The sequence below is a fragment of the Poecile atricapillus genome, chromosome 14, assembly GCF_030490865.1.
Source record: "Poecile atricapillus isolate bPoeAtr1 chromosome 14, bPoeAtr1.hap1, whole genome shotgun sequence".
NCBI lineage: Eukaryota > Metazoa > Chordata > Aves > Passeriformes > Paridae > Poecile > Poecile atricapillus.
This window is the reverse complement of record NC_081262.1, coordinates 9,747,737-9,774,750: the sequence shown is the minus strand read 5'-3', so window position 1 is coordinate 9,774,750 and position 27,014 is coordinate 9,747,737. Positions and strand designations below refer to the sequence as shown.

General features: G+C 39.2%; 2 protein-coding genes across 5 annotated transcripts in view; both read right to left on the bottom strand.

The window, feature by feature from the left end:
* VWA3A (von Willebrand factor A domain containing 3A) overlaps window positions 1-6,270 on the bottom strand; it is a 31,047-nt gene extending 24,777 nt beyond the window's left edge. The window contains exons 1-9 of the mRNA XM_058849971.1: window positions 6,135-6,270; window positions 5,407-5,644; window positions 4,369-4,486; window positions 3,623-3,747; window positions 3,470-3,544; window positions 2,484-2,538; window positions 1,646-1,744; window positions 768-874; window positions 374-499 (exon numbers count right to left, since the gene is read on the bottom strand). Of these exons, the coding sequence (XP_058705954.1) occupies window positions 374-499; window positions 768-874; window positions 1,646-1,744; window positions 2,484-2,538; window positions 3,470-3,544; window positions 3,623-3,747; window positions 4,369-4,486; window positions 5,407-5,644; window positions 6,135-6,270 (1,079 nt within the window). The remainder of the gene's footprint in view (window positions 1-373; window positions 500-767; window positions 875-1,645; window positions 1,745-2,483; window positions 2,539-3,469; window positions 3,545-3,622; window positions 3,748-4,368; window positions 4,487-5,406; window positions 5,645-6,134) is intronic.
* Window positions 5,819-27,014, bottom strand: part of MOSMO (modulator of smoothened) — a 31,615-nt gene continuing 10,419 nt past the window's right edge. For 3 of the 4 annotated variants that reach the window (XM_058849937.1, XM_058849938.1, XM_058849939.1), the window contains 2 exons: window positions 16,432-16,644; window positions 5,819-9,717 (listed from right to left, as the gene is read on the bottom strand). In XM_058849937.1, coding sequence (XP_058705920.1) covers window positions 9,533-9,717; window positions 16,432-16,644 — 398 coding nt within the window. In that variant the 3' untranslated portion in view covers window positions 5,819-9,532. Of the gene's footprint in view, window positions 9,718-15,412; window positions 15,591-16,431; window positions 16,645-27,014 lie in introns of those variants that run through there. The other variant, XM_058849940.1, reaches the window with a different exon arrangement.

Sequence of the window (27,014 nt, the reverse complement as noted above, 5' to 3'; positions counted from 1 at the left end):
TACTAAGATCACAGAGAGAAGAATCTTAGATTTTGCTATAAAATAGCATTAAGCATTCAATCTCATCCTCTAACCTTCCCAGAGGTGTGGACTCTTTCAGTGACATCTTTAATGACAATTGATGTAATTGAGAGCCAGCAGGCTCTCAATAGATTACTGTGATAAGTGATCAGCAAAGGAAAAACATAGCTTCATACCAGAAAAAATCTATAAATAGTAAAAAAGGGAAGAAATAAAGGAATTCAAAGGTATAAACTAAACATATGTAAAACTTGGATCTTAAATTTTCTACTTCTTTTTTATCAAGTTCAGTTGCTTGTAACAAGCCTGTATCCAATCTAAATCTGGTTGTTCAGACAGATAATGAACTTACCAGCTTCCTACAATAAGAACCAAGGAATTCAGTTCTTTCATTGGAAGGACATGCCTTAAGGCTTTCAGCAAATTACAGCCTCGACCAGGCTGCAGCTCTTGTATCCACTGTCTTGCTTCATGTAGCCTAGGAGAGGGAAAAAAAGGAAGAATATTTAGGTGCTAAATAAGTCAGATCACAAAGATTACTACAAACCACAGGAGCAGCTAAAATATTTTGTATGTGTAAACCATCTTGAAACCACTGACCACATGCCAAATTCATTGCTTTTCTCCCCTCTTAAAATCACTACAGGCACAAGATTAAAAACACTATTACCTACAAGAGATCACTCAAATAAAACGGAGACCTTGTTTGAAACATCTTGATTTTTGAGAGAAATTAACTTACGTACACATGAACATTGATGATTTTTGGACTCTCCCACAGCAGTGAAATTTCTGTACTGAATGAGAGGCAGTACAACTGCTTCTTATAACAAAGCTGCTCATCTATTAAGCACTAATAAACAAAAATAATAAACAAAAAATTATGAATGCATTACTATCCATGGTGCTTTTGGTAGGGTTATTACATAAAATACTAAAAATAGGAATTTCCTAAAAATAGTTACAGCGATATTTTTATCTACCACTAAAAATAGGCTTCTAAGAAAAACTCACAGATATTCAAATATTTGGTAAGGCTAGAGAGAAAACCTGCAAACTTATGGCATTCCAACTAATTTGTTAATGAGGCAGGAGGCAAGGATATTTGTTGTACTGGTACCAGTTTTTCTCTTCAGTTGATAACCACATGAAACAGCAGTGATCTAGAATGCACATACCCACCAAGCAATTTTTAAAAAATGGTTAGCATGTAATACTGGCTACGGATAAACAACAGTTCAGATATTGAGGCTAAGCAAACCAGACTATGTGGAAACTGAGTTTTCTTGAAGGAGTTTTATTTGAAACACACAAATGAAATTACATCTGTTTTTGTTATGCAAGTTTATTCCATAGAGAATGTGGATAGAATTGAGAAACTTTAACAATAACACTTCCCTTAATAATATTTTGAAGTATATATTGGATTTGTTTTGATCTGGACATTAACAAATACTACACTTTCAACAACATTCAGAGCATACTTTTCTACAATAGAAAATATCTATTTTATTTTATATTAAGATTTTAAGCAAATTTTTTTCTATTTGGTTCCTGGCTTCTAGTTTCACAAAAGCTTGATTAGTATGCTGAAATTGGCAAAATTTGCTTTATTATTACTTACCAAAAGGTTCTTCTGAAAATCCAATAGTCTAGGTCCATAACTCAAATGAGACACATCAACCAGAAGTCCAACTTTAGTTCCTTTTATAACACCGAACACCTTAGAAAAGTCACTGTAAATATTAGCTATCTACAGTTTAATAATTTTACTGTTTATTCTGTACAATGCCATTTTAAAACCAAGTATAAGGTATTTATTTTAATTTTAAATGTTTTAGCATGAAGATGACATGGTGCCCAGGCCAAGGAGGAAAAGAAGAAGAAGAAAATCAGTCCTACTGGCTCCCAGTTAATCCTTACCAGTGAATCATATTACCTTCTTCCCAAGACAGCTTATTCCTTGATTAAGAGGATAAATAAAAAATAACTTTGTCCCCTTCAGGCTAAATCAAGCAACTTTGTGGAAATCAGATTTTGGAATGCTGCTTTCCCCATTCCCTTCAAGGAGTTGCATCCTGAGCATTAGCACTGCCAGGCACAGTGTGACGAAGCAGCTGTGCAAGAGTGGGCACAATGAACTACAAGACAGCTCCACTCCAGGAAGAGGTTAAGCTCAGCATTATCTGCTCCCATTTAAATTGTGCTGAGAGGACCTGATGACTAAGACTGCAAAGAGAAAGGAAAAGACTAAATCTAGAAAGCAGAAAACTGCATACCAATGTGAGGTCAGAAAAAACAATACACTGTCAACATCACTGCATATGATATGGAACTTACAGTAAATAATGAAAATACAAAGGCTTTCTGGAATATACTTTTCACTAGTATTCAAAAGTTAATTAAGTCTTTAATGCCATATAGCATTTAATTCAAAAAATATACTGCAAAGTCCAAGTTACCTTTCTGCTGTCCTGCAACAGCCACTGAATTCGGTGCTGATAGAGTTCAATCACTCTGACAAAAGGCAGAGCAGACATTTAGCTACAGCATTCTCTCACACTGGGTTTCAATGTAACAATTGACCACCTGTCTCTTCATCACGTCCCTTTTCTCACAGATGCAAAATCTGCGAGAAACAGGCATTTTAAAATATGCTAAATATGCCCTTACACAATTGGTGGTTGCAGGGCTAACCAATTACATACATCTTTCCCTAAAGCAGAACAGCTTCCAACAGTTTAATATCAAAATAGTTAAAACCTGATAAACCAGTAACAACCAGGTAAAACAAAATCCTTCCTGTCCTCTAAAATAGTTTTACTTTAACCAATGGATTTTTAATTCCATGCACATAGTGTCCACAAGTTGGCAAACAGAAAGTTTAAGCCAACATTTTAAAGAGGAAAATCCATTTTGCTTTTTCAAAACATCAAAGCTGCTTCTGTTTTATAAAAGCCTGACACAGTGAGGTATGCTGAAATGGTAGCACTCTTTATAAATTGTGAAGAATATTCTATAGCTTATTTAATCTATAAATTAAACTATTTATGTTTTCTTGATTTTATACATTTAAAATTCCTTTAGAATACTTTCAACTTCCATGTCATGACTGCAGCCATGACTTGAAGCTAATCCAAGTTACATTAAGTATAATCCCCAAGTACACAGTGTTACATATGAAAACCTGACCATGCACTGGCTGCCTTTCTAAAATGAGCAAACTGCTTCACATCAACACCTGGTTGATAAGCATCTTCCTTAAAAAAACCCAAACCTCAGTTGTAGTGACATACAATTATCCCTTACTCTAAATCTCAGCAGAGAGGATTTAATGTTGAGATACTCTGAGGTGCACAGAGACAAATTAAGATTTAAGGCAGCACCTGCAGAAATAGTGATACAGAATCAGTTACACATCAAAACAGTAAAGAAGATGGATACTTACTCAGCAAGTCTGCATTCAAAATCAGTAACAGTCTCCTCTGTAAACTCCATCTCTTCACCACAATTTCCTGAATTCCTGGAGCACTATGCATGGTTAACATCAGAGATGCACACAGGTTAAGACTGACTAGAGAAAAGGCAGTGTTGTATTTACAAACTAATATTGCCCTTATTTACCAGATACTCTAATGTTAACTGCGAGGATTCCAAACTGTAGTTTCTTATCCATTCTTCTGTTGTTTGCACCTTTTGAGACTGAGTTTTCTTCATTTGTCCTCTCTACAGATCAAGTGAGAAAAAATTACATGTGGTATGAGGAATTAAATGTGCCGTTTAAATGTGACAATAATGTAAGTTCTCAGGAGAGTTTCTGCTATGCAGTGCATGTCCAAGAACATAATTTTATGTGCTGGAATAATCTTTTGAATGTGTGATACAAAGGAAAAGAAGTTTTCACAATACCCCCAGACTGTGAGCTAGAGGAAGGGAAAAGAGAGCATAGTTTAAAACAGACAGGAATGAAGACCAGAAATAGGAGAGTTCAAGAAAAGAATTAAAATAAATACCCCAGTTATTTACCAGAGAGGAATAAAAATAAGCATCTCCCAAATACAATTCAGAGTTTGAACTGATATATATTGGCTTCTGCCTTCTGGAGGAAAAAACCAGTATCAACAGTTGATCTCATTTACTGTTTTGCCCAATTTGTTCTCAGATTCATCTCTGCAGAGAAACTACATGCAGTTTCATTACATGAGTGATCACATCTATCAAACTGTCTGCGTATACATGCAAATGTATGTAAGGAAGCATATTAGCTGTCTATCAGTTTATTTATTCCCCACTGTGAATTTATATATGCTGTACTAGTTGCTCCATTTTGTAGGAAAACTCGCCTACCAGCACATCTTGTGTCTTGCTGCTAAGTGCTCCCAGCAATCCATTATCTGGTCCTAGCTGAGGCACAGCAGAATCTTGCTCTGGTGGATCATCACCCTGTTGATGGAATTTTGTCAACCTACAAGACAATTATTTTATGAGAACAATTCATTACCTGTAATATTCCTGTGTTGTCATAAAGTAATTTCAAGTTTTTTCTGCAGGAATTGTTCTATACTTTGACAGTTGTTTAAGCATTAATTTAATATATGATGTTTTGAAGAGATATAGTATATACTTTATATTAATTATATTTTCTATCTACATATGAAGTCTCAACTAGATTTTTTAAGTTTCCTCACCCATTTTTTTCCAAATATTGATCATTGTCCAACAACCATGCCATTTTCCTGATGTGTTTATCCAGTACATGAATAGACTTAGCCTTGTTAAAAATAAAAGTAAAAAGACATTACAGCAAAAAAGTTAAAATCCTCAGGAATAAACACTATTAGAAAGGTATTAATATTGTCAGCAACTTAAATGATAATTTATATTGTATGTGGGACAACAGCAGACTGAAAAATAAAGAGAAGTTACAATTATCCATGTACAGAAAACATATTTAGGAACTATTCTGCAGGAGCTGTTCGTTAAGGGATTTTATACAGTTAATTATATGTGTGCACAGCTGCTGGGAGACCGGCTACAGAGCTCAACCAGAAAAAGAGATTAACCACAGCAAACCCCAGAGCGGCGGCGGGAGCTGAGCCAGCCGGGCTGGCAGCGGGTGGGCGAGCTGCCCTCGGCTTTAGGCGCGGTACAGTCAAGCAAAAACCATTAAATCCCGGTTTTCCCTTGGCTGGGCTCCACCGCCTCCCCCCCGCCCGGGCCACCCGGGCCCTTCGGCACACAGCGGGTGTCAGCGCAGCCCTTCCCGTCCCCGAGACCCTCCTCACCTCACCCGTGCCCGAGGCTCACCTCACCCCACCCCACCGGGGAGAGGCCCCCTCGGCTCCTCCGACCCCGCGCCGCCCGGTCCCGTCCGCTGAGACTCACCTGACGGGGGAAAGGCTCTCCCTCCCTGGGCACCGCGCCAGTGACAGCGTCTCCCCAAACCCCTCAGCACCTCCCGACCCTTCCCTCGTGCGGGACCGGGTGCGGCGGGACCCAGCCTGATCCCTGCCCGCTGTTGCGGCGTTGCCGGTGGAGACGAGGCCGGCCCCGGCGCGCCGCTTCCCGCCGCCTGAGGGCGCCGGTGGGCGGGAGGCGAGGGGACCCCTGAGGGGGGACACACCTGAGGGGGGGGGGGGGGGGGCACACCTGAGGGGGGGGGGGGGGGGCACACCTGAGGGGGGACACACCTGAGGGGGGGGGCACACCTGAGGGGGGGGGGGAGGGGGCCACACCTGAGGGGGGACACCCCTGAGGGGGGGGCGGGGTCGGTTCCAGTCAGTGCAGCCGGAGCCAGTCGCTTTAGTAGACAATTTATTTTGATAAACTTGCTCAATAACAAAAATACAAGTGAAGAAAATTATGTTCATTTTATACAATATTAACATTTGTTCGGAAATCATTAATTGAAAAAATGCTCTAACCAATAGAAAACAACCCTCAGTAAAGGCCGGCGGGCTCAGGCGGTGGGCCCAGCTTCAAGCCCAGGCAGGACAGCCCACATGCAGACACCATTTCCTTCATTATTTTCATCCTTCACAAAGGTTTTAAAGGACAGCTTTCATTTTCCCGTGTGTGTGTGTGTGTGTGTGTCGGGGCAAACAGGAACCTACAGTCGTGTTCTGGAGTGGTTAAACAGTGTCTCGGAAACACAGGGACGGCAGGAGGGCCCGGCTCTGGAGGCATCACCTGAGCCAGAGGCCGGGGCTCGGAGTGTGGCACACTGACTGTGCTTTGGGACACTGGCATCGCTCTCCAGCCGGATTAACAGCAGAAAAACCACGTTAAATTGTTAGGCTGGTGTGTTCTGCGAAGCACACCCTCCCCAGGTCTGAGTCAAATAGCTTCCAGGCGATTATTTCAACGGAGCTCCATGGTAATATTTATAGAAAAATTTACTAGTTTTTCCTTCTGAAAATACTGTCAGTTTCCAGTCTTACATTTTGTTAGCCAAAGAAATGACAAAGTGTGCACAAATTACATTATGATGGGTCATCAAACCTTTGGGAGGATTTAGAAGCAAAAAAATAAATGGAATTCTCTAGTGATGTATGAAATGAGCTGTCCTTCAAAAATTATAAAATAATGGCTGGCAGAATCAGAAAAGTTTATGTAAACACTCAACACAAATATGGGATTACCTTTGGAGAAGATTCATATGGAAACATTTGTTTTTCATGAATTGAAAAAGTCTACAGATGTTTAGGCATGTTCAATACGAACTTCCTGTAGCTCAAAACAAAACCTTGTGCAAATAAAACCTATAAATAGTCTTCAGCAGATTTTACAGTGATGCTCTTAGGTATGAAAAGAATGCACACAACTTTAAAACAAAAGTAACAGACATAAGTTTGACAAATGATTGCACCATAAAACAGTGTTTTATATACAGTTTACAAGATATGATTTTCTGCTATAAATTAATACTGTACTATATAGTACTTAGTGACTTTATTAAAAGCAACTGTTGACAGCTGTCTCTTCAATTACTGGGTTGGGTTTTTTTAAATGCATTTGGCTGCATCTATTTCTGGACTTGAAATGCTCAAATATTTAATAAATCTATTTTTTAAACCTTTGCTAACATTTAATAATTCAAAGCAATAGTACTGGCAGATCAGATCACTTTCCAGTCAGCCAACCACAGTCTGGGTATGCTCCAAGGTAAGTGGGTTTTTTTTTGTTGTTGTTTTTTTAAAAATTATTATTATGATCCATTTAATCAAAGCCTCAATCCACATGATGTTACAATAACTGAAATAAGTAAGTTGGAGGGGTGGGAAGGGAAAGAAATCTTAGCAGCTGAGAAACTCTCCCCACCCCCCAGCTATGTTCCAGTTACAAAAATCTTGAACTATTTACAAGTGTAACATTTCTGAAAATGTAATTTATAATCCAAGTTTTAGTGAATACTTTATGTTAGGACACAGTAGTGATAACACCAAAATTTTGACACATATCAAGCAGCTGAACCCTGCCTTTTACCTCCACCACTATCACTAGGGGCCTCTAGTCTAGGGCCTCAGATTGCCCATGCAGATGAAGGTTTAAATCAGGAACCAAATTATATTTAGACCATGACTTCCAAGTAAGTGCTTGGCTGTATTTATTAGATTAGTATATTTTGGAAAAATTAAATGATCCATAAACACTCCATTCTACCTGTGAATAAGCTGACTGGGAAAAAAAATTACTTAGAAACCATTCCAGTGGCAAGTTTGGTCAAAAATTTCAAAAGAAAATATACATCAACAAATAACCTTTTTGTATTAAAATACCTTGGGAAGGGGAGAAGGAAGAGATGGAGAAAGGCAGGGACCCATTATGGTCTGAATGGCACAGAGTTTAAAATAATTGTGCAAACTGTGTTATTTTTAAACACTCCAGCTTATCTGGTGATTATTTTGGAAACTGCTGGTTTTATTTTAATACAGATCTCATCCTAAAATGACTGTCTATTCATTAATGCAGTTCCTCCAGCAAGCTCAATGAACTGGTGCCCAAAACAGACAATTTTTTTGTTTTCAGAATGAATCTCAGGTAAACTATGTATTAACTGGAAAACAAATACTGACAGTGCAGGCAGCTTCCCTGAAACACCAACCTAGTAGTGAATTAAGATGTCTCTGGCATCAATGGTTTATCTTTGTATTGAAAAATAAAAATTATTTTAGTGAGGAATATGTACTCCAAATTTGGGTGGTCATTAAATCTACGTTTAAAATAACAACTTTAGTAAACAAGGCATATATGTTTAACAATTATATTGCTCGTTGTATTTTTTTGGCAAAGATGAATTAATACTCAGCTGAAAATAAGTTCATCCACCTTTGCAGAGAATAGTGTTTGCATTACTTTAAACATTGCATTTTGTATGTGCTAGAGAAATGCTTACCTATGGTAAAATGCTGTGCTTGAACATGTATGAATGGTAATGTAAGAAAGCAGTAGAAAAAGAGATTTTCTGTACAACAGTTGCTAATAATTTAAATAGTGTCAGTTTCCCAAAACTAGGATTTTAAGGTATGACATGATCTCACCTTCAACCCTCATATACAAATAAATTACCATAAAAAGAATTTTAGCTTAACTTAAAATTGCACCTAGAAAGGCATGGGATTGTTTGTACCTATTACAAAAAACTGTTAAAATCAAGGGCTGCTACAAAGAATGAGGTAAACTGAAGACTCTCAGCTATGTGGCCTTCAGAAAAATGGCTTTTCTCTATTGAGTTCTAGTTTTGCACACCACAGTGTTTTGCTAGCAAAGCATTCTGAGTTCTTTTCCAGGAACCATTTGTGTGTATATACATATATATACATATGTGTATATACACACTCACATACATACACACACACTGTATACTGCATCAGCAAAATATATATATATTTATATATATATTTATATAAATATAAGGACGAAATCCCCCTCTAAAGCGTTCCTTAGTGTTTCCTAGAGCTTATGGGGGAGCAGGGCATGTATGTCTTTTTGCTGTTACATACATTGAGAGAACATGTTTTGATCTATTGGCTTCTTGGTGCAGTAATGCAAGATTGATCCACATTGGTGCCAAAGGCTTTGCTCATCAGAAGGAAGATGTAAAACACTAATCTCCTAAACAGCGAGGCCAGCCTCACTTGAATTCCTCTGCAACCCTCTGGTTCACCACAAAGTTCATAAATACTTTGACTTCCAAATTGTTAGACGTTAAAAACAGGAACAGTCCAGTAACATGGAGTGTTATGCTTCTCAGTGTAAAGCATTCTTCACTAGTTCCTATCACAGTGCAGACCTGACTGCATTGAAGTATGCTCAGGAGATTAGTCAATGTGGTCTGTATTTGGTTATGGGAAAGGCTCTCCTTTTTTTCATCCAAAGTGCATAGTGAGAACAAGTCAAAGCATTCCTCTTTTCAGTCAGTGTTTGATAGTCCGATTTAGGCATCCTCCTGAGAATGCAATTCTGATGTCTTGTTCTTTTCCAATATAAAGTCCTGCAGTCCAGACATTCATCAGCCAGGTAAACAAACTTTGCCAGCAAATAGAAGTCCCACTATTGTAAAGAAAATGGATAAGACAAACAGTACATACGAAGACCCAACCACTGTGTTATTGGGTAATTTATATGGTTGACCTCCAACTTCATTGATGTAAAATCCTATTGGAAATATTAGGGCTGCCATACAGAATAGAATCACTGCAAAGAAAAGAGAAAAGAAAAAAACAGTCACTCTTGTGTTAAAGTGAAAATATTTACCTGTTCACAGAGCCCTCCAGAAAAACAAGCAAAATATCCTGTTGAACTGAAGAGCTGAGATCAGAACTATCTGAGCTGATAACTTGCTTGAAATTACTGAGTAGGCTTTATGATGCTTTCAAAACATCCCTCATCTACTCCCAAAAAAGACTAAAATTTTGACTGTAATTTCAGTTCTGCTCACTAGATCATGAACTTCTTTACAGAATAAAAAATTGGTAGATATACTTCTATCACCATCTCAAAGTTCAGTCATTCCTTCTCCAGCTATTTTAGAGTAATTTTGCCCAGTCAAGATAAAGTAACATTCAACATTGAAGAAACTTTTTCTATTATCAGTTGTCTTTTTCCAACTCTAGTTGCCCTTTCTCATTCTTCACATATTCCTTTTCTGTAAAAGCTTTGCTAAAAATAGAAAACACTCAAGATTGTCATTACAGTTTCTTTTAAGATTAAAAGATACCAGTTTCCTAATGTTATATGAATATTTCCTTAGATAATGAAATATCCTCAGAATTTCCCATTGCAATACAATGAAATAAAGTTTTCTGATTCAGTATAATTCAAGCTTCTTAGTGAAAAACTAAATTCAGACTCTGTGAACAAAGAGATCAAGCAATAAGGGTTTTTATTTCACTTCAAACTTATGTATATGTTTTGTTCTTGCAACTGACTCTGTGTGAATGTACAAGAAATCCAGCATTCCTGTTAAAGAATTGCATTATGGATTTCACAGTACCAATAGCGGCCAAGATTCCCTACAGCACATTTCGATACCCTGATCAAATCCAGGAGAGAACATCCAGTGTTGTTTCCTGGACAACAACTTCAGTGATTCTGTAGCGCACCTTTGGGAAAGTAACCCTGTTTAGTTTGGATGTAGCTGTGGAGGACTCCACTGTCAACCACGGGAATGAATGACTTCTAAATATGTCTCCTCTGCAAGGCAAGATATTCTCCACAATAAAAAGGAATTAATTATTATAATTATAATTTCAATTAACTTTTGAATTGATTTGATTGTATATGCAAGAATATACAATTGGTTTTTTAAATCAGGATAAAACAGAATTTTATCTGATTCTACCAGTTCTGTCAAGTATTAGTGCTTTATTCCTATTTCATCACTGTGCTTTAGTGCTGTTTCAGACATTATTTACTGTGAATGGAACATGGCACCACAGTACCTGAAATTCAACCAAATCTAATTAGATCTGGGGGGAGAGAGGAGCTGAACCTGCTCTGTTCTCTCACCAACCCCAGAAATCCACATACTATCATCTTCTAATATGAAGCACGGCTCACACTGAAGCCTCTCCTGGTCCTCAAACTCTAGCTATAACCGGGCCACATACAAAAAAGAAAATTCAAGCCAAGTTACAATGCTCCTGCCTGAATGAAGTGCATCATATGCCGACTTTTTCAGCATTCTCTTGTTAACACAGGCTACTGCTTTTATTTTATTAATAAGGGACACAGGTGCTGTCCTTGTCTCATCTTTCTCTTCTCCACCACTGCAAGACAGAGGAAACCCTGGGGATGCTGTTCCCTACTTAAGCCTCCTTAAAAGTCAAACAAGCAACATCAAAAAACACTGGCAACAGTAATAACCATCACCTTAATCACCAGCTCCACTGCAAGAAGTGCTGCAGATGCTTTTGTTTCCAAAGGTTTATAGAATAAAATCAGGAGCTTGCCTGTCCCCTTTGGCCTCACCAGAACAAAGTTTCTAGTCTTTACAAATGAGGAAATGACTGGCTGGAGCAGCATCAATATTTTTTACTGTAGCTTCACTACTGCTCTAAATACAGATGCTCCAGTTTATCCAGCTACAGTGCCCAAACTAAACCCATTTTTTAATGGACTCCATGTATATCCAAGACAAACAGTTTATCACATATTTTATATCTCAGTGCTTATGATTTCCATAGCACAGGTCTCAGCTTTGAGAAAAAAACACTCATCTTCTAGAAGATACTGGGCATGATGAATTTGAATTCAGAGATTGTCCAAGTAGGACCTGGGCATAAACAAAAAAGATGCTTTCATAACCCATGATCCCCAGCAGTACATCAGCTGCTCCTTGCCTTCCAAAACACATAAAGCAGCTTTGACAACACCTTGAGCCAAGAGCAGTCAGCACCAGGATCATTCCTTCGGGTGCCAGTGCCGAGCAGGAAAACCCAGATGTTCCACTGGAGGGGGCTCGTGTCTCGCTCTCACTCTGCCCGCACTGCCGGGTTATTCTTCAAAGGGAAAGGGAAACAGCACAACCACAAAACATCTGGCAACTGCACGGTTGCCACATTCCTGCTCAGTGCCACCTCGTTAGGCCATCTATTAGAACAGAACCAAAGACCCAGACACCAGACGTTAAACATTAAATAATGAAGAAAGTTTTCATCTACATGATTATTGGTCCATGTAATTCCACATTACACAATCTAATCTTTAAAAAATGTTTCTTTTTTTTAATTGTATCTTCAACGTCTGAGTCCATCCGAGGAAAGCATGGGTATGTGTTTCTTGAGGAGATCTATGTAAGCACAGAAGAGCTTTCTAGTCTGCATCTGAATGGTGGCTGTCAAAAAACTCAATTAGCTCTTGTGATTCTTTAGCTTGAAATTGTTTTGAGCATCTAATGAAAACTTCAAAAGAAATCTGGTCTTAAAAAAATGTTTAGTCTTCAGAGGGCTAACTGTACTATCTGCTTGCCTCTGTAGAGTCACGTAATGTAGAAAGCAGCACCTGGTACAAATCTTTAATAACTCAAGAAGCCCTTTATTCGCTGGGGAACACCAGAAACAGACATTCACAGGATAGCTACCGTTAGTTAAGGATGTGATTATCCTGCCCCACTTTTACTTGCATTCTGAAAAGCAGTCTATTACTGCTCATGAACTTTTAAATCCTCAGGAAAAAAACCCAAACCAAATCCAGACTCTCTGGTAACTGCTGGAAAAAAGGTAGAAATATGATTTTTCCATCTAGCATCTTCTCCCTTGATACATCTCAGAGAAGCACCTTGTTCAGTATTAGCAGACACGGAATTCATCCCCTTTCTAGTTGCAGTAGATGGTAAGAGACCTGAATCTGTAGGATGTAAACAGATCTTGAGGGAGCTCTGTGAATTCCTGCAACAGCCAAAATTGCAATAACGTACATGAGATCACCTGCATGGCCTCCATGGGGAATAAGCTCTGGACATTGTTTCTATATCTGGAACTTAACAGTATCTGTCTGAAGGACCATGAAAATGACAACATTTGAGATTTCCACACCTTCACCACATCCTATCAACCAGAAGATGGAAAACAAGCACCCTGAAAAAGCAAGAGGTTTACATAAATCTGAAGCAGAGGTAGCAGAATAGGAGCAGTGTAAGAGACATATGGAAAAATACCAAAGCCAGGTCACTTTCTGGCTACCAACATGTGTCCCTTTGTCCCAGGGCATAATTAGTGATGAGATGGTAGAGAAGCTGGGATGGCAAAGGGCAGTTCTGGGATACAAGCAAAGGAACAGCTGATCAGAGCTTTGCCTGCTACCAACACAGGAGGCACAGCTATGGGTTTGTAACACCCTGTTTATTGAAGAATCACACAAAACCTGGGCAGTGCACAGATGAACACTGTCAAGGAACCCACTCTCCATTACACTCCATGAATGTGGTACTACTGAAACACCAGTGATAGTTTTCACGGTATCTATGCCCAGAGTGACAACACCTATCACATCAGTAGGAATACTGATTCCTGCAAGACTCTTCTCTACAAAAAATGAAGGAAAACCTTCACATTTACCTGTACAAGACTTTTGTCACTCATGCAGTATGACATGGAAGACAGCAATATCTCTTCTCTCCACAAAGCTGTTTACAGAGATGTCAGAAGGATAAGTTTCTGTGCAGTAAATCCACCAACAACTGGGGAATCAGGCAAATGCTGTGCTTGTAAATACCCTCTGGGGTATCCCTTCAGAACTGTACAGAAGAAAGAGAACTGACAGATTCAACTTCTGTCTTCTTCATGTCTCTTAGCTAAACAAGATAAACAAGACCACTCTCAGCAATAATTCATATTTATAGGTATGCAGATGAAAAAACATGGCTATAGATATGTACTTGAAAACACCTGGAACCATCCAAGATGACAAGATTACAAGCAAAAATTCCATGAAAAATATAAGTTCTACAACTATATATAAATTCCATCATGAACTGGGCAAAAGTGACCTCTTACCAGGCTTTCCTTGCTGCTCTCAGAGTTGTAAAGAAAAGGCTGAGCAAAAGGATTCCTTAGCCTCAGATATTTACTCCAGACCCCCTTGCATTTGAAGGAATGGAGCTGGCAGTCCCAGAACTTCCCTTGGAAGCCCCAGCAGACCTCCCTGCCTGCCCAGGATAGCACGTCCTGCGTTGTGTTCAGAAAGTTCTGTGAGAAGAATATCTGCTAGCAGCGTGCACGAGGCCACTGAGTCTTGAAATCACTTGCAGATGAGAAGTAAAACAAATATGAAGTCTTCCTACCCCCTTCTAATGAGTTACATGTTTTCATCTAAACAGCACTGGTACTTCACAGGAAGGATCTGCTCAGAGTATTCCAAGCTGATTCCACATGGCTGCATATTTCCTAATACTAACCTACAAATAGGTTACTAATTTGTGTTTCATCCAATGAACCACAGAAGTCACTCTCAACAACTTTTTGAAAAATCTAGAATTTTTCCTTCCATTCACTTCTATTTTTCAAAATTAATTTTCCTAATAAGTGAGTTCAGACTAAAATTCCCCATCATCTTTGTTAACAGGAATGCAAAGGTCACAGAGTTGTATGTATTGGAGATGAATACCAAAGACATTGAATGTTATAATTTCAGCAACGCAGAGATCATATCTTAATAGAATTATGAATAATTCTGACTTTGCAAAAGAACAAATTAGTGTGTTTCATTATTAAACATCTCATACCATGAAGACAAATGCTGAAATAAAAATGTCCTTCTATACTGAGACATCTAATAATGAACCTGTTGCAAGCCTGAAGAAATCTCTAGAGAAAAAAACAAAACTAAAAAGCTTTAGGGTACCACACTTTTTGGCTGAACTAATCATCACAGCTGCAGAAAACTAAAGCTGCAGAGATATGATGATTTGAGATATTAAAGAAAAACATTGATTTCTAGAACACAAACTCCCCTCTTTACCCAAGAGCTTTGACTCTGGCTCACTGTAAGCATTTTAATTTATACAGCACTTTGACTTTAAACACCCCCCCTTCCCCCCCCCCCCCCCCCCCAATATATTAGATACCCATGAAATATGTATAAGATAAACAACTGCACTGGAAAAGTTGGGATGGAATATTCAGTAATACTCAGGTCTGCTATTTTAATCATTCACCGGAAAATAAATGAAAGTCAATCACAATGGATACAGCATTTCAATAGCTCCATTGTCTGCAAGAGCTGCACTATTAATTTAATATGCTGTGTAGCAACGTTGTCAGAAAGATGGCTTTGATTGTACAAGTGCCTCAGTGAAGTACCTTTGTTGAAGCCGAGCACTTTTTAATATTATTCCCTTCCCAAAACCAAGGTTAAATCTGACTTGTATTAGATATCATGAGATGTCACAGAGTTCCATTAAATCTTATTTATGCCCATGTAAACCACAAACTTGCATTTTCTAGTTAGTGTTCACACTACCTTTAGTGGTTTGTCATAATTCAAGTCAATTTAAAAGCCCTCAGGTTTTGAGTTTTTTCATGCTGTCATCCCCACCATTAAGGCACCATTTCTCAGTTGGGCTAAGCCTGTAACACATACCAAGAAAAGGAAGTTTGAAAGTTATTCCCCTTGTTCACTGTACCTTTTTTTTTTTGCACTGAAGTAGCCAGCCATAGGACATGTTTCCCTGTATGCAAACACAGGGCTGCTGGAGAAGGCTCAGCTGTGAGGAGTTACACTGGTGATCATGCAGAGCACAGTGAAGGGAGGCAGAGAAGCACTGGTACTCCTCCCTCCAGCTAAAGCACGGCTGCAGGTCACTTCTGGAAGCAGAAGTCTCGGTGCTGTGAAGCACAGCAGATGCTCTGCAGTGGGCAATCCTCCTGCATAGCCAATTAGGATGCAGACATTCTGAATAAAGCAGCTGCTGTGAGCATGAAGCAGAAATGAACCAGCCTCAGTCCTGAATGAGGTATTCACAAGACACCTGAGGAAGGGACAGGTTACCTCAGATGTACCAACTGCCTCCTCTGCCTCCGAGAGGGCATTTTCAGTAATTGCAAGCTACTAGGATTAAGTCCTGGATATATGGAAGTGGGGAAGTATGAAATACTACAGCCACTCAAGTCAGGACTGACCTCTTCTATCCCTGCTCATTTTCTTAATTAATGGCACTGCCCAGGGAAGGTAAAGGGCTCAGGCTTCCCTTCTTTCACACCATTATTCCCTCTCGATTACAGTCACTTAAGATACCAACCCCTTTATTTCTCAAGACTTATTTTTCCCTCAGATGTGGTATTCAAAGAGAAGGAATGTTTTGCATAGCAGGAGCCCTAAGCACTTGCTCCTTTCCAACACTATGGTGTTATTTCAGACTCCACCAGTTTATCCTGCATACAGGTCAACTGTGTAGTTGAGGTCACTTACTTCCAGTGAAAGCTATCCAGCGGGCATATTTAGTAGCTTCTCTTCGCCAGTGGGAAGCCACCAGCAAACCACATGTGACAGTTAGTGAAATGATTCCCATTATGATGAAAAATAACGTAGTGACCCACTCAGGAGGCAGCCGTGGAGGAATACAGGTCCTGTCACGTCCATGGATGGTTTGACACTGTCGCACAAGGCCAACTGTGAGAGCACCTGAAAACACATAGCAGAGAGGCAAGTAAACTTTCAAAATCCTCTCTGAGGGGCGCTCAATTGCAAACCACAGCTCAGAATTGCCCCAAAGTAAGGGATTCTTTCTTTGATGAACCTTAGTAAGCCTTTCAAACATGGAGGATGGGGGGCATGCTATAAACATCTGTCTTCATGTTCCTTCATCACATGCTTGCACAAGCTGAAGTGAGATGGCTGCAAGCTGTATCTGGTTCCTGAGTGGCAATCAAGGTCTAATCAAAGAGATAAAGCACTCATAATAAAGCCTGCTAATATCTGCTAACGTGGTAGCTGACTTGCGTAGAGGATCACTCCCTCATCTGTGCAAGATGAAGTACTTTTACAGTCTAACAAAATGAGCTGTTGCCCCCCTAAAATGCCTTTAATTATCTAATATCTTTTCCCCTCATATGTAAATATAGCTTTAAGCCTCTGACTCTTGCAGCAGAAACTGCATTTGATTCATGTAAGATTTAAAAAACATTGGAAAAACCCCACTTCTTGCCAGTAATGCATTAAAAATAATCCCTCCATGTAAGATTGATCAATCCTTTTGATTGCTAACAAGGGTTACTACACTCAGAAACTAGGATATCTACACAAAAGATCTATCAAAAAGATCCTAGAAAAAAGATAAGATTGGTACAGGAACCATAAAGATTTAACCAAAATGATGTATTTTCTGTTAAATAATAATAATGAAAATAAAAAAACTTCTTCTAAATCCAAGTCAGTGCTTTTGAGACTCATAAAGAAGTGAGCTTTAATAATTAAGTTATCTTTCTGACCCCAACTTAACATGCAAGATTAAGATCCATTTCTTCCAGTGTCTCTTAAACATTAAGTTCTAGATTTCTCAATTTTGTTCTTTCTTCTGAACTGTTGTCCTATAAAATCACAATTATCCCATATCTACATTAGGACCAAAACCTAACACTGGACAGCATTAGAGTCAACATCTTTCTCCACAAATTACTTCAAGTAAATATTGTTTCAGCTGACCTGTTTCAAATAAAAAGAGGACAACTTAGGCACAATTGCAAATTGGGAAGCTTAGGTTTAGCACATCCTTCAGAGGGAGAAACATCTGTCATATTTTCTAGCCTCTTTTTGGGAGGAAAAAAAAGTATGAAACAAAGGAGAAAGCCAATAGTCAAATGAGTAACCAGTCCTAGCGTGCACCTCCTGGCACCCTGGAGCCAATTTCTACAGATCCTCGCTGCTGACACCTCAGCAAAGAGTACCAGCATAACCAGCTTCTGAGCTCAGAACTGTTGGGTTAGGAGGCAGCATATCATGTTTTATTAGATGTTTAAAGTTTTATTAATTGTACTGCTTCGTATCCCAGGGTATGAGAAGACCCAAAAACAAAATCACTACTGAATAATTTCTGTTGAAGTATTCTTGCAACACTTGTTTAAACTACAAAATTTCGGTCTTATTCAAATATATCCTTTTAATTACACATCTACTGACTGAAAGATTCAGGGGTGAATTTTCTGCTAAAAACTGAACTACAAAACCAATGAAGTTGGCATTTTCTACTCCAGACACAAAGCAATCACACCATTGCTGTGCACCAGGATCACACAAACCTGAGCCAGGGTTACACAAGCACCCCTGCCCAGCTCCATGCCTGCACAGTACAGTTTTACATGAACTTTTTTTTTTCTCTTTTTTTCTCTTCCATAGCTTGCAATGTTTTCGTTGCACATCAGCTGCTGGGGCAGAGGGGAGATGTGCCAGTGTCCTTAAAAGTCAAGCTCCCTGGAACACACACTGCAGAACCTCATACAAAACGCTGAGCAGTTTCCTGTAGTTTGGGGATAAAGAGGCCATTCACTGTGGCATCATAGAACAGGAAATTAATCCAAATCACTCTGCAAGACCAGGATTTAACAACAATTTTACTATCCTTACAGAAGTCAGCTTTTTCTAAACTGCAATTCTAATCAAAGAATGACTTCATAAAAATGACATCATACAGTCAATACATGTTTTCTGAATTCAAAGACCTCTCCTGACTTCAGTGGCAAAAATTTAGTGCACTTTTAACACTGGAAAAAGCAGTAGTGATAAGAGTCACTCTGCTGAACTTGGTTCCATTTTGTGTCTTAACTGAAATGGAAAAACAGCTGCTGTAGATGAGCATGTATTAGAGAGAGACAACTATTTAATTTTGTAGATGAAATTTGCAGTTTATATTGAAGATATTTTTCAACTAACAAGAGCACATTTAACATGTCAGATTCAGAGAGAACCAAAGCTAAGCCCAGAAATGCCATATCTAGAGGAAAAAGAACTCTTGAACTATTATTTTTAATGCAATTTCTCTTACTATCAACATCTACTACTCCAGAAGGTGATTTTCTAAAAAAAAAAATACCCACCCAAACAAAAAAACCCAGAACTGAAAATTAAGAAAATGAGAAAAAAAATCTCTGAACTGCGGGTACCACAGTACCATTCCTTTTTAATACACAAGGGTAGTTGCAAGAAACTATTCAGAGGATGGCTTCCTAAACATCACTTCTAGTGCCCAAGTGTATTGGTTCACTCTGGTGGAGGTTTTTTGTTTTGGTTTTTTTTTTGTTGTTGGTTTTTTGTTTGTTTGGGTTTCTGGTTTGTTTTTTTTTTAAATCAGAGTTTTAAGTGTCAACAAATTTCAGAATCTCTCATTTTGGAGGAAATATACTGAGCTTTATGGTTAAGATCTTGCTAGCACATAGATAGTATTTTTTCTTAACTCTGCTTTATGGACTACAAATCTGAAGTGGATATACTCCATATTTAAGGTTTTGAACCTTGAGTGTGCAGCCTCTAGGGAGTCAAATGGAGGGCAAGAGGTCTGTGAACCATTTCTGAAGGTTTCACAAAGGTAACTGGAAAATCAACCTCATTATGTGCTCAGTTAAAGTTCAAGTTGACTACACAGGAATACCTCACTTGTGTGCATAACCTGGGCACAAGGAAATGAAACCTCAGGGCTCATCCCACAGTGACAAATCTGTTGAATTCAGACTTCAAAAGAAGTCTCTGGTGTGGAAAAACTGTATTAATTTGCCATGAAATTCAAAAGAAGAGCGTGTTTATATGGTATTTAATTCTGTTGGTCCCATTCTGAAGCAATCAAGCAAACAGGGAATGGCAAACAAACTTGTTATAGAAAATCTTGTTTCCCCTTATCTAGGCTATTATTGAAAAGAGGAACAGAGATATGAAACTGTACAGAAGCCTTCTGCCTATAGTTAGAGAACAGCTCAACAGCCCATCTCAAACCAATCAAGTTCCACTGAGATCCATAAGTAAAAGGTTTTTAAGTCATCCTCTCAGAACTACTTCAGCATAATTGCTGAAAACACCTAATGCAGGTATGGAATACACAGCACAGCTAATGGCAGGAGATTAGGCAGCTGAAAGATGGATCCAGCCCTAAACATTTGCAGTGGAGTAAACACAGCTGCCCACCCACCTCCCCCTGCCTGCATGGCTCAGCCCTTGGGAGCCACAGTGACAACCCCGAGGTGCAGGGGCTGCTCCCCTGCTCTCACCTGCCTCTCTCCCCAGAGCTTCCATGACTGGCAGTATTCAGGTCAGTACAGCTACAGCAGGAGGTGATTAGGACAGATATGCTAATTACTAAAAATGAAATTCGACCTTTATCAAATCAGAGAATGCTGCACTGAGTAAATGTTACTGAAGTGATCCTTAGTCTTTTCCAGTAAATCTATTCCCTGAAGTGCCAAAGCATTTCTAACACATTAAAAAACCTCTCAGTAGTGACAGTCTGTATATAACCAGGGCTCCAGTTAATTTCAGAGAAAGATTTTGTGATCATCCAACTCCTCCAAACCACCAGTAATGCTCACTTTTCGACACTGCATATTTTTACTAGAATCAATGATAAAAAGGCTCTTCAACAAATACACCAACGCTGGGGAGCATCATGTAGGTAACAATTAAGTTTCACAAAACCATAGAGGAAAAGACAGGGAAAGGCACCAAACTGAAGAAAAGCAAGCCCTCATTTTCCCCCCTGGTGCAGATGTGCAGCTGCCAGGGAGCCGACCCCCAAGTCCCACTCCAGCCCCGCGGTGCTCTGCCATCCCTCTCCTGTTTCCCTGGTAACTACAGAGCCACCAAGGAGGAATCACACTCTACAGAGAAAAACAAAGATTGCTGCAGCCCTTTAACTCCCCCTCCTCTACATCACTTCTGAATTATTAAAAGTGGCACAGTGATAGCACGGCTGGAAAGCAGCAGCATAATAATGGCCACTCAGATGTTCACTGTTCATCTGTTATCTGAGTGCCAAGACATGCAGGATCAAGTGTGCCAGATGGACACAGGAGAGGTGCCACTGCCATGAGGCACAAGAAACAACTAATATGCTGAAAGCAAGATGCAGTGAATGAGGTGGGGCTCAAATGTTAGAAGGTCCCAGAGCTCAGCAGCTATGCTGGCACATGAACATCCAAGGCACAAACCCTCAGAACTGCTCTTGCTCAGCCTGAGGTACCTGCTCCTCCTCTGCAGTCCCCTACTGTCCCAGCTTGAAAATGAGTTTAGTCTTTACAATCACTTTAGACAAAATGCTATTCCTTGGGTTTAAATGCATCTGAACCCCTTATATTCCTTGACAACAGCTTCCTAACTTCTACCTCCCATACATTAACCACATCCTTAGCAAATGCTGAATGCTAACATTAAATAAGTATTACAGGCCAATATGCCTTGTGAGGGGGCTAAAACATGTAACTGCCCCCAGAGAGACACCTGTTCTCTCTCCCTCCTTGTCCTGCTGAGATGGGGTGGTGCTGCTGGAAATGCCAGTTGTGACTGGCAGACAGCTTCTGCTCAAAGGAGAGACTTTTCTTTAGTGTACTGTGGACTTGCTAAACCATCTTTGCTAAGTGAAAAGCACAGTTTAGAGGTTTCTTAATGAGGTGCTGGTGACATAAATCTTAGAGCACTGCCAGTGTGGAAAAGACACTGATAAGTTTTATGTTTTAGTAATGAGCACAGTACATGGAGCTGTGTTATTTGGGCACACTAAAACATTCATTGCTGCTGGTTAGGTAACAGTCACATGCCAGGGAATGACATATGTGAAATCAAGGGCAGCTCAGTTAAGCCATTCCCTGTAACTCTCACTGGGCCACAGACAAGGACAGCTTGGTTTTGGAAAATTTGTAAGTTCTGTTCTAAACTTGAATGGGAAAAGGTGTAGGTCTACCTAAGAGGAACAGGCTCCAGCAATGAGCAGAGTTGTAGCTTGTTGCCATTCCAGGTGGAAACTTGAAAGATCTAAAGAAAACACTGTGATTTGGTCATGGCAGACTAATTCTATGCATCAGTGTTAAGGATAACCCTCAAGCTGGCATTGGCCAGCTTGCCTTTAACATGTTTGCTGCTCCTTGCCTGCAACCAAGCTCTCTGACAGAAGATTGCTTTCAATGTGAGCAAAGTATAGCCAAGGAATTTCTGAGAGGAACAAACAACACAGCACGGAAAGAATAATTCCAATGCACCTACCCATACAGGAAACAAGAAGGAAGGACTTCCAAGAAGAAAATTTTCAAAGTCATCAAAGGAATTTGGCAGTTGAAGTGGGATGTTTCCCATTCTTACATATGGAATTTATTTTCCTGCAACAGGCACTTGAAGTGATGTTGCTATACAAAGGGGGAAGAAAGAATGACTTCTTTAGATTTATTTATATGTATTTTGTTTTGGGTAAAATTTGTATGAATTCTATAGTCTAGGTAGTAGCTCCTTAGAAATAGAGAGCTCTCCCTCCTGCCTTTCCCAAAACTCGGGGAGCTGACAGTACTGATCATTCCCGACCACAGTCCTGGAGGTACTCTATACAGTTCATTCTACTTATTCCAGTGCAAAACTCCATTAGAAATCAGGCCCTGTACCCTCTTATGCGATTAGCCATGCTCAGAATAAGCAATGCAGAAGGTTAGGGGAAAAGTTATGCCTTTGTAGGACAAGCACCACCTCAGGTGTGAAGGGGAAAAAGATAACAGCATCCTGCTGGTTTGCAAATCCAAGGAGGAAGAAAGAATTAACAATGCTGGGGAAAACTACCAGATCCTGTATGGCAAGGCCCATGTTGTAAGAGTCAAACAGAATCATGGGGCCTCTGGATGTCAGGTCCCACAGGCTGTCCTACAGGCACAACTCACAAAATTGCTCTATATCTACAACTGTTCACAGTTACAGCCTCGTAAATCATAGTCCTCATCTCAATTTTCAACCTTGACCCACTAAAAGCAATTTTTAAAAGTTTACAGCCTCAAAAAGCATCATATCAGAATTTTTTAAAACAGCACAGACACATAATTAACTGCAACTAAGTAAGTACAAGCAAGTTGAACACTTTGTCTCCCACATTTGTGCTTCAGTCTTTGTAGAACACACTGTTATGCCTAGATAGGTATAAAGAGTATATAAAAGAATCAAAATATAATGTAAGATCAACTGCCAGTCTCTAATCAAGTATGAGAATACAATGTCTGGTACAGTTCTTACAAAAAGAATCACTTCTTTTGTAAGGAATGGAGGTAGTTTGAGCAGATGCTCTTTAGCACTTATGCTGCTAAAATAACTTTGAGGTTACCATGCAAGTACAGTATTCAGGATGTATCAGAACAGATTGATTCTTTCACTGCGGATGTTCCAGTACATTGTTCAGGTAGTAAATTAACAGGAAACCAAGACTCACTAAAATAAGATTTATGAATGTTAAAGGATGATCTACAGGAAGGCTGAAAAGAATGAGAGGATCAGCTGCAAAGGCACAGAATACAGAATAGTTCAAAACAAACAGATTATAAATTATCTTTCCTGCTTTTGTATGCCAAATCTTATGCTTTTGGCCTTCAACTCCAGTTTATCTCTCAAATCATCTAATAGGTATCATAACCCTGGGAAAAAAGCTTTGGAGTTTCTCACTTTGAAGAAGACCAGATGCAAGATCAATTCATACACCCACCGGATTTCTATCGGTATGAAGCAAACAGCTAAAAAATATTTATACAATGTTAAAAAGTCAGTTTTTAATAAAGACCTAAATTTACTTGTCAAGTCCCCGCTGTATCTAGAGGGCCTCTTTTAAGAACCTTGTTTTAAGAGTCCTTGTTGTAAGAGTTCTTATTGTAAGAGTATGTTATATAATCTGTTATTTCTCTTCTACTCCATTTATCCCCTTCTCTCAAATCTGATGCTCTCTTCCTTCCAAACCAACTTTGAAATGCATCATCCTTCTTGCTCTACAGATGTAAAGGATGTTTACTTGCTTCAGGAACAAAGTATTCTTAAAAATATTCATACAGGTGAGGTAATATATCTGGCATCAAACACAGCTTATGTCAGCTATGAGGAACCTACCCATTTTATTATATTTAACAATCTAATTTTCAGAGAACTGAACTTATTAGGTACCATTTTTGGCACTCCTTAGAAATCTTACTGACTTTTAAGGAGAAGAATGCAAAATTTTAAAGTCTAAACCCAATGTCAAAAGAATTGTGGTATATTAACAGAAAAGCCTGTCTTGCTGCTGAAGAACATCTGGTGCCAAGTTGCCTCAAAATTTTTCAATTCTGTGCTTGTATCATGCCTAATGCAAACCAAATCCCCCCTCCATAAAACCCACAGTCTTCTCCCTCCCTCTTCCTTTCCCAAAGTGAAAAAAAATCAGGGGCCATCTATTGGGAAAGACTTACACATATTAGAAAAGTTTATTACTACAGATGACAATCATTATGATACATTAGCTCTAAGAGATGCCTAAATTGCAGACATTTGGGCCAATAAAAAGTGAGTTTATTTCTGAATTCTAGTAACTTCCAATGCCCTGCTGCTTGTGTATTGAGTTTACTTAATGTTTTTTTAATTTTCCAACCCCTCTTTTTTATTTATTTATTTTTTTTTTTAGATGGACCACCAGACTGTTGAAGAGCTACCCTCAGGCACTAACACAGGAACAATTCTCCTGACACAACAAAGTCTGTGTGTTCTCACATATCATATCAGAGCCAAGAAATCTGCCTGTGCTGAAGGTATTCTTTCCTTCAGAAGAAGGTATTTATTCCTACTTCAGAAGACAGCATTAATTAAATGTTGGTTAAAAGGATCTCTAATAAGCTGCATCCTTCTGGTTGTTTATTTTCTAACACTGTAAGCATTTTCACAATGGAACAGTTTTGTCAGTGACTATCTTTACAGTTTCTGAAGTGGTAAGGGCCTGCAAAAAAACCAGAACTGTCCTAAAATAAGAAAGCAATGTTTTATTTAGTTTAAAACACAAACAAGGAATCCAGTTATTTCTATTTTTCCTCCAACCAAAGTAGAGCTACTCGAAATTGACAAAATTCACTGCCTAAAAAAAGAAAGATCAAAGGCAGTGTCAATATTTAAAAGTGATTTTTGGAGTCAGCCACACCATTTTACGCCATATGTTCAGCTGAAAGCCACAAGCTATGACACCCACAGCTGTTCCGCCATTTAACATCTGATGAGCTTGTGTTCTTTTTAACAGTTAGTTATATTTGGCTTCAGTCAGAGCTGCAAAATGATACCTTTTTATCCAATACACCACACGACCCTACCCCAAGCCTTCTCAGAAGTGGTCTGCCCAGCACCTACAACTGTAGGGGTGATGTGCAGGTCTCTGAGGCTGCATCACCAGAAGGAGCCAGCGACATGAGGTGGCTGGGCTGGGGCAGTAATGGCAGCACCAGGGTTTGCCACGTGGTACACCACAACCAGAACAACACAGAGATTCTGGATCTCACAGTGCAGTAGATCACCCTCCACACAGGAGTCTTATAAGATGGTCTGTTCACAGGCTGGCAATAACCGGGCTTCAGAGCCCTCCATTTTTAACTCCTGCAAATCCAAAAGCACAATTTCACCAAGTTAGCTGTGTTACAAACTTATTGGATATACTCAAGCAGATCAGGATGGATACACCAAAATTCCCAAACCACACCAACTAAAGTACCCTATTGTTCTCCCTCTTTTTATTCATGGAGAGAAAATAAGTATCAACCTTCCTGGTTACAGCTTCAAGCAGTTTTTCTAAGGTAGTGACAAAGGCATTCAGCGTAGGGGGAAAATTCAGGTCCTGTCTCTGACTTCAAGATTGCTTGTGCATTTTAAGAAATTAAATTCATGAGGAATAAGGATCATCTTCCTCTGTCAGACATAACTGTTGTGCTTTGCACTGATCTCAGCTTGCATCAGACATTTTCCAAGGACACCTACTGATCTGGCTCTTCCATGGCCTCATGAATCACCCAGTGTTGAAGGTGAAAAGAGAAGTGTTGAAATGCATTTTGGCACTTACATGGTTAGAAACACATCTGCAAAGTTTCGGTGTCTGTTCTGCAAACACTCAGCCTAAATACACCTGATGTGCTTCAATGTTTGCCTGCACCAGAGCATAACTTTCTCTTGGTCCACTACTGACAGAATATTTTCAGCCCAGATTACCTGAAAGTACAAAAGACTATGCTAAATAAAGAACAAAACATTCAAACCCCTAACCAAATGTTCTAAGAATTGTGGCAGTTTCTTTACATCACATAACTGATTATGTGATACAGGATTGTATTTATAGCAATGAGGACATGAGAAGGGAGGTTTGCAGGTAGAAGTAATCTCCCATTAAAACCACTAGAAAAACTGGAAAGATTAAGCACCTTTCTGGTCTTGCAAGTCCTTCCTTGGATACACAGGTTACCACCACTGTACTCAGTGGGGATATACAAGATCCTGTCTTTGTTTGCTAGTGTTGCTTTATTCATAAGGTACTTTCATCAACTGAAGAACAGCACATATTTTCCCAAAGAACATATTTCATTGCCACTAGAATAATATTTCAAGTAAAATAAAACTTAACCCTAGTTTTTATTCCTAATTATTTTTATTCTGCTTTTTAACTGTTGCCAAATCTGTGTATGACATGCTTATAACAACTGGGAATACAGGTTAAACTGCACTTCAAATAGGGATTATCTACAGGGCCAACATTTTATTATCTACAAGTAACACTTCATGTGCTGAAAGACAGACTGAGATACAGCTTAACTACACACAAGTTGTCCTTCAGCACTGCTGGCACACAGTTTCCTGGCTAATTAGCATTCTAAGTCCCCAACAATATAAAAGGCAAACTGGAAAATAAACCAAACTAAACCCCAACCTTCTTCTGTAGTAATAATTCTCAAATTTAGGCATTTATTTGCTGCTCACATCACAACAAAAGCATTAAAAACAAAGAAGAATAGGAATGCAGGAAGCATATTCAGGATTTATCCTGAAGTATGTATTTTCTT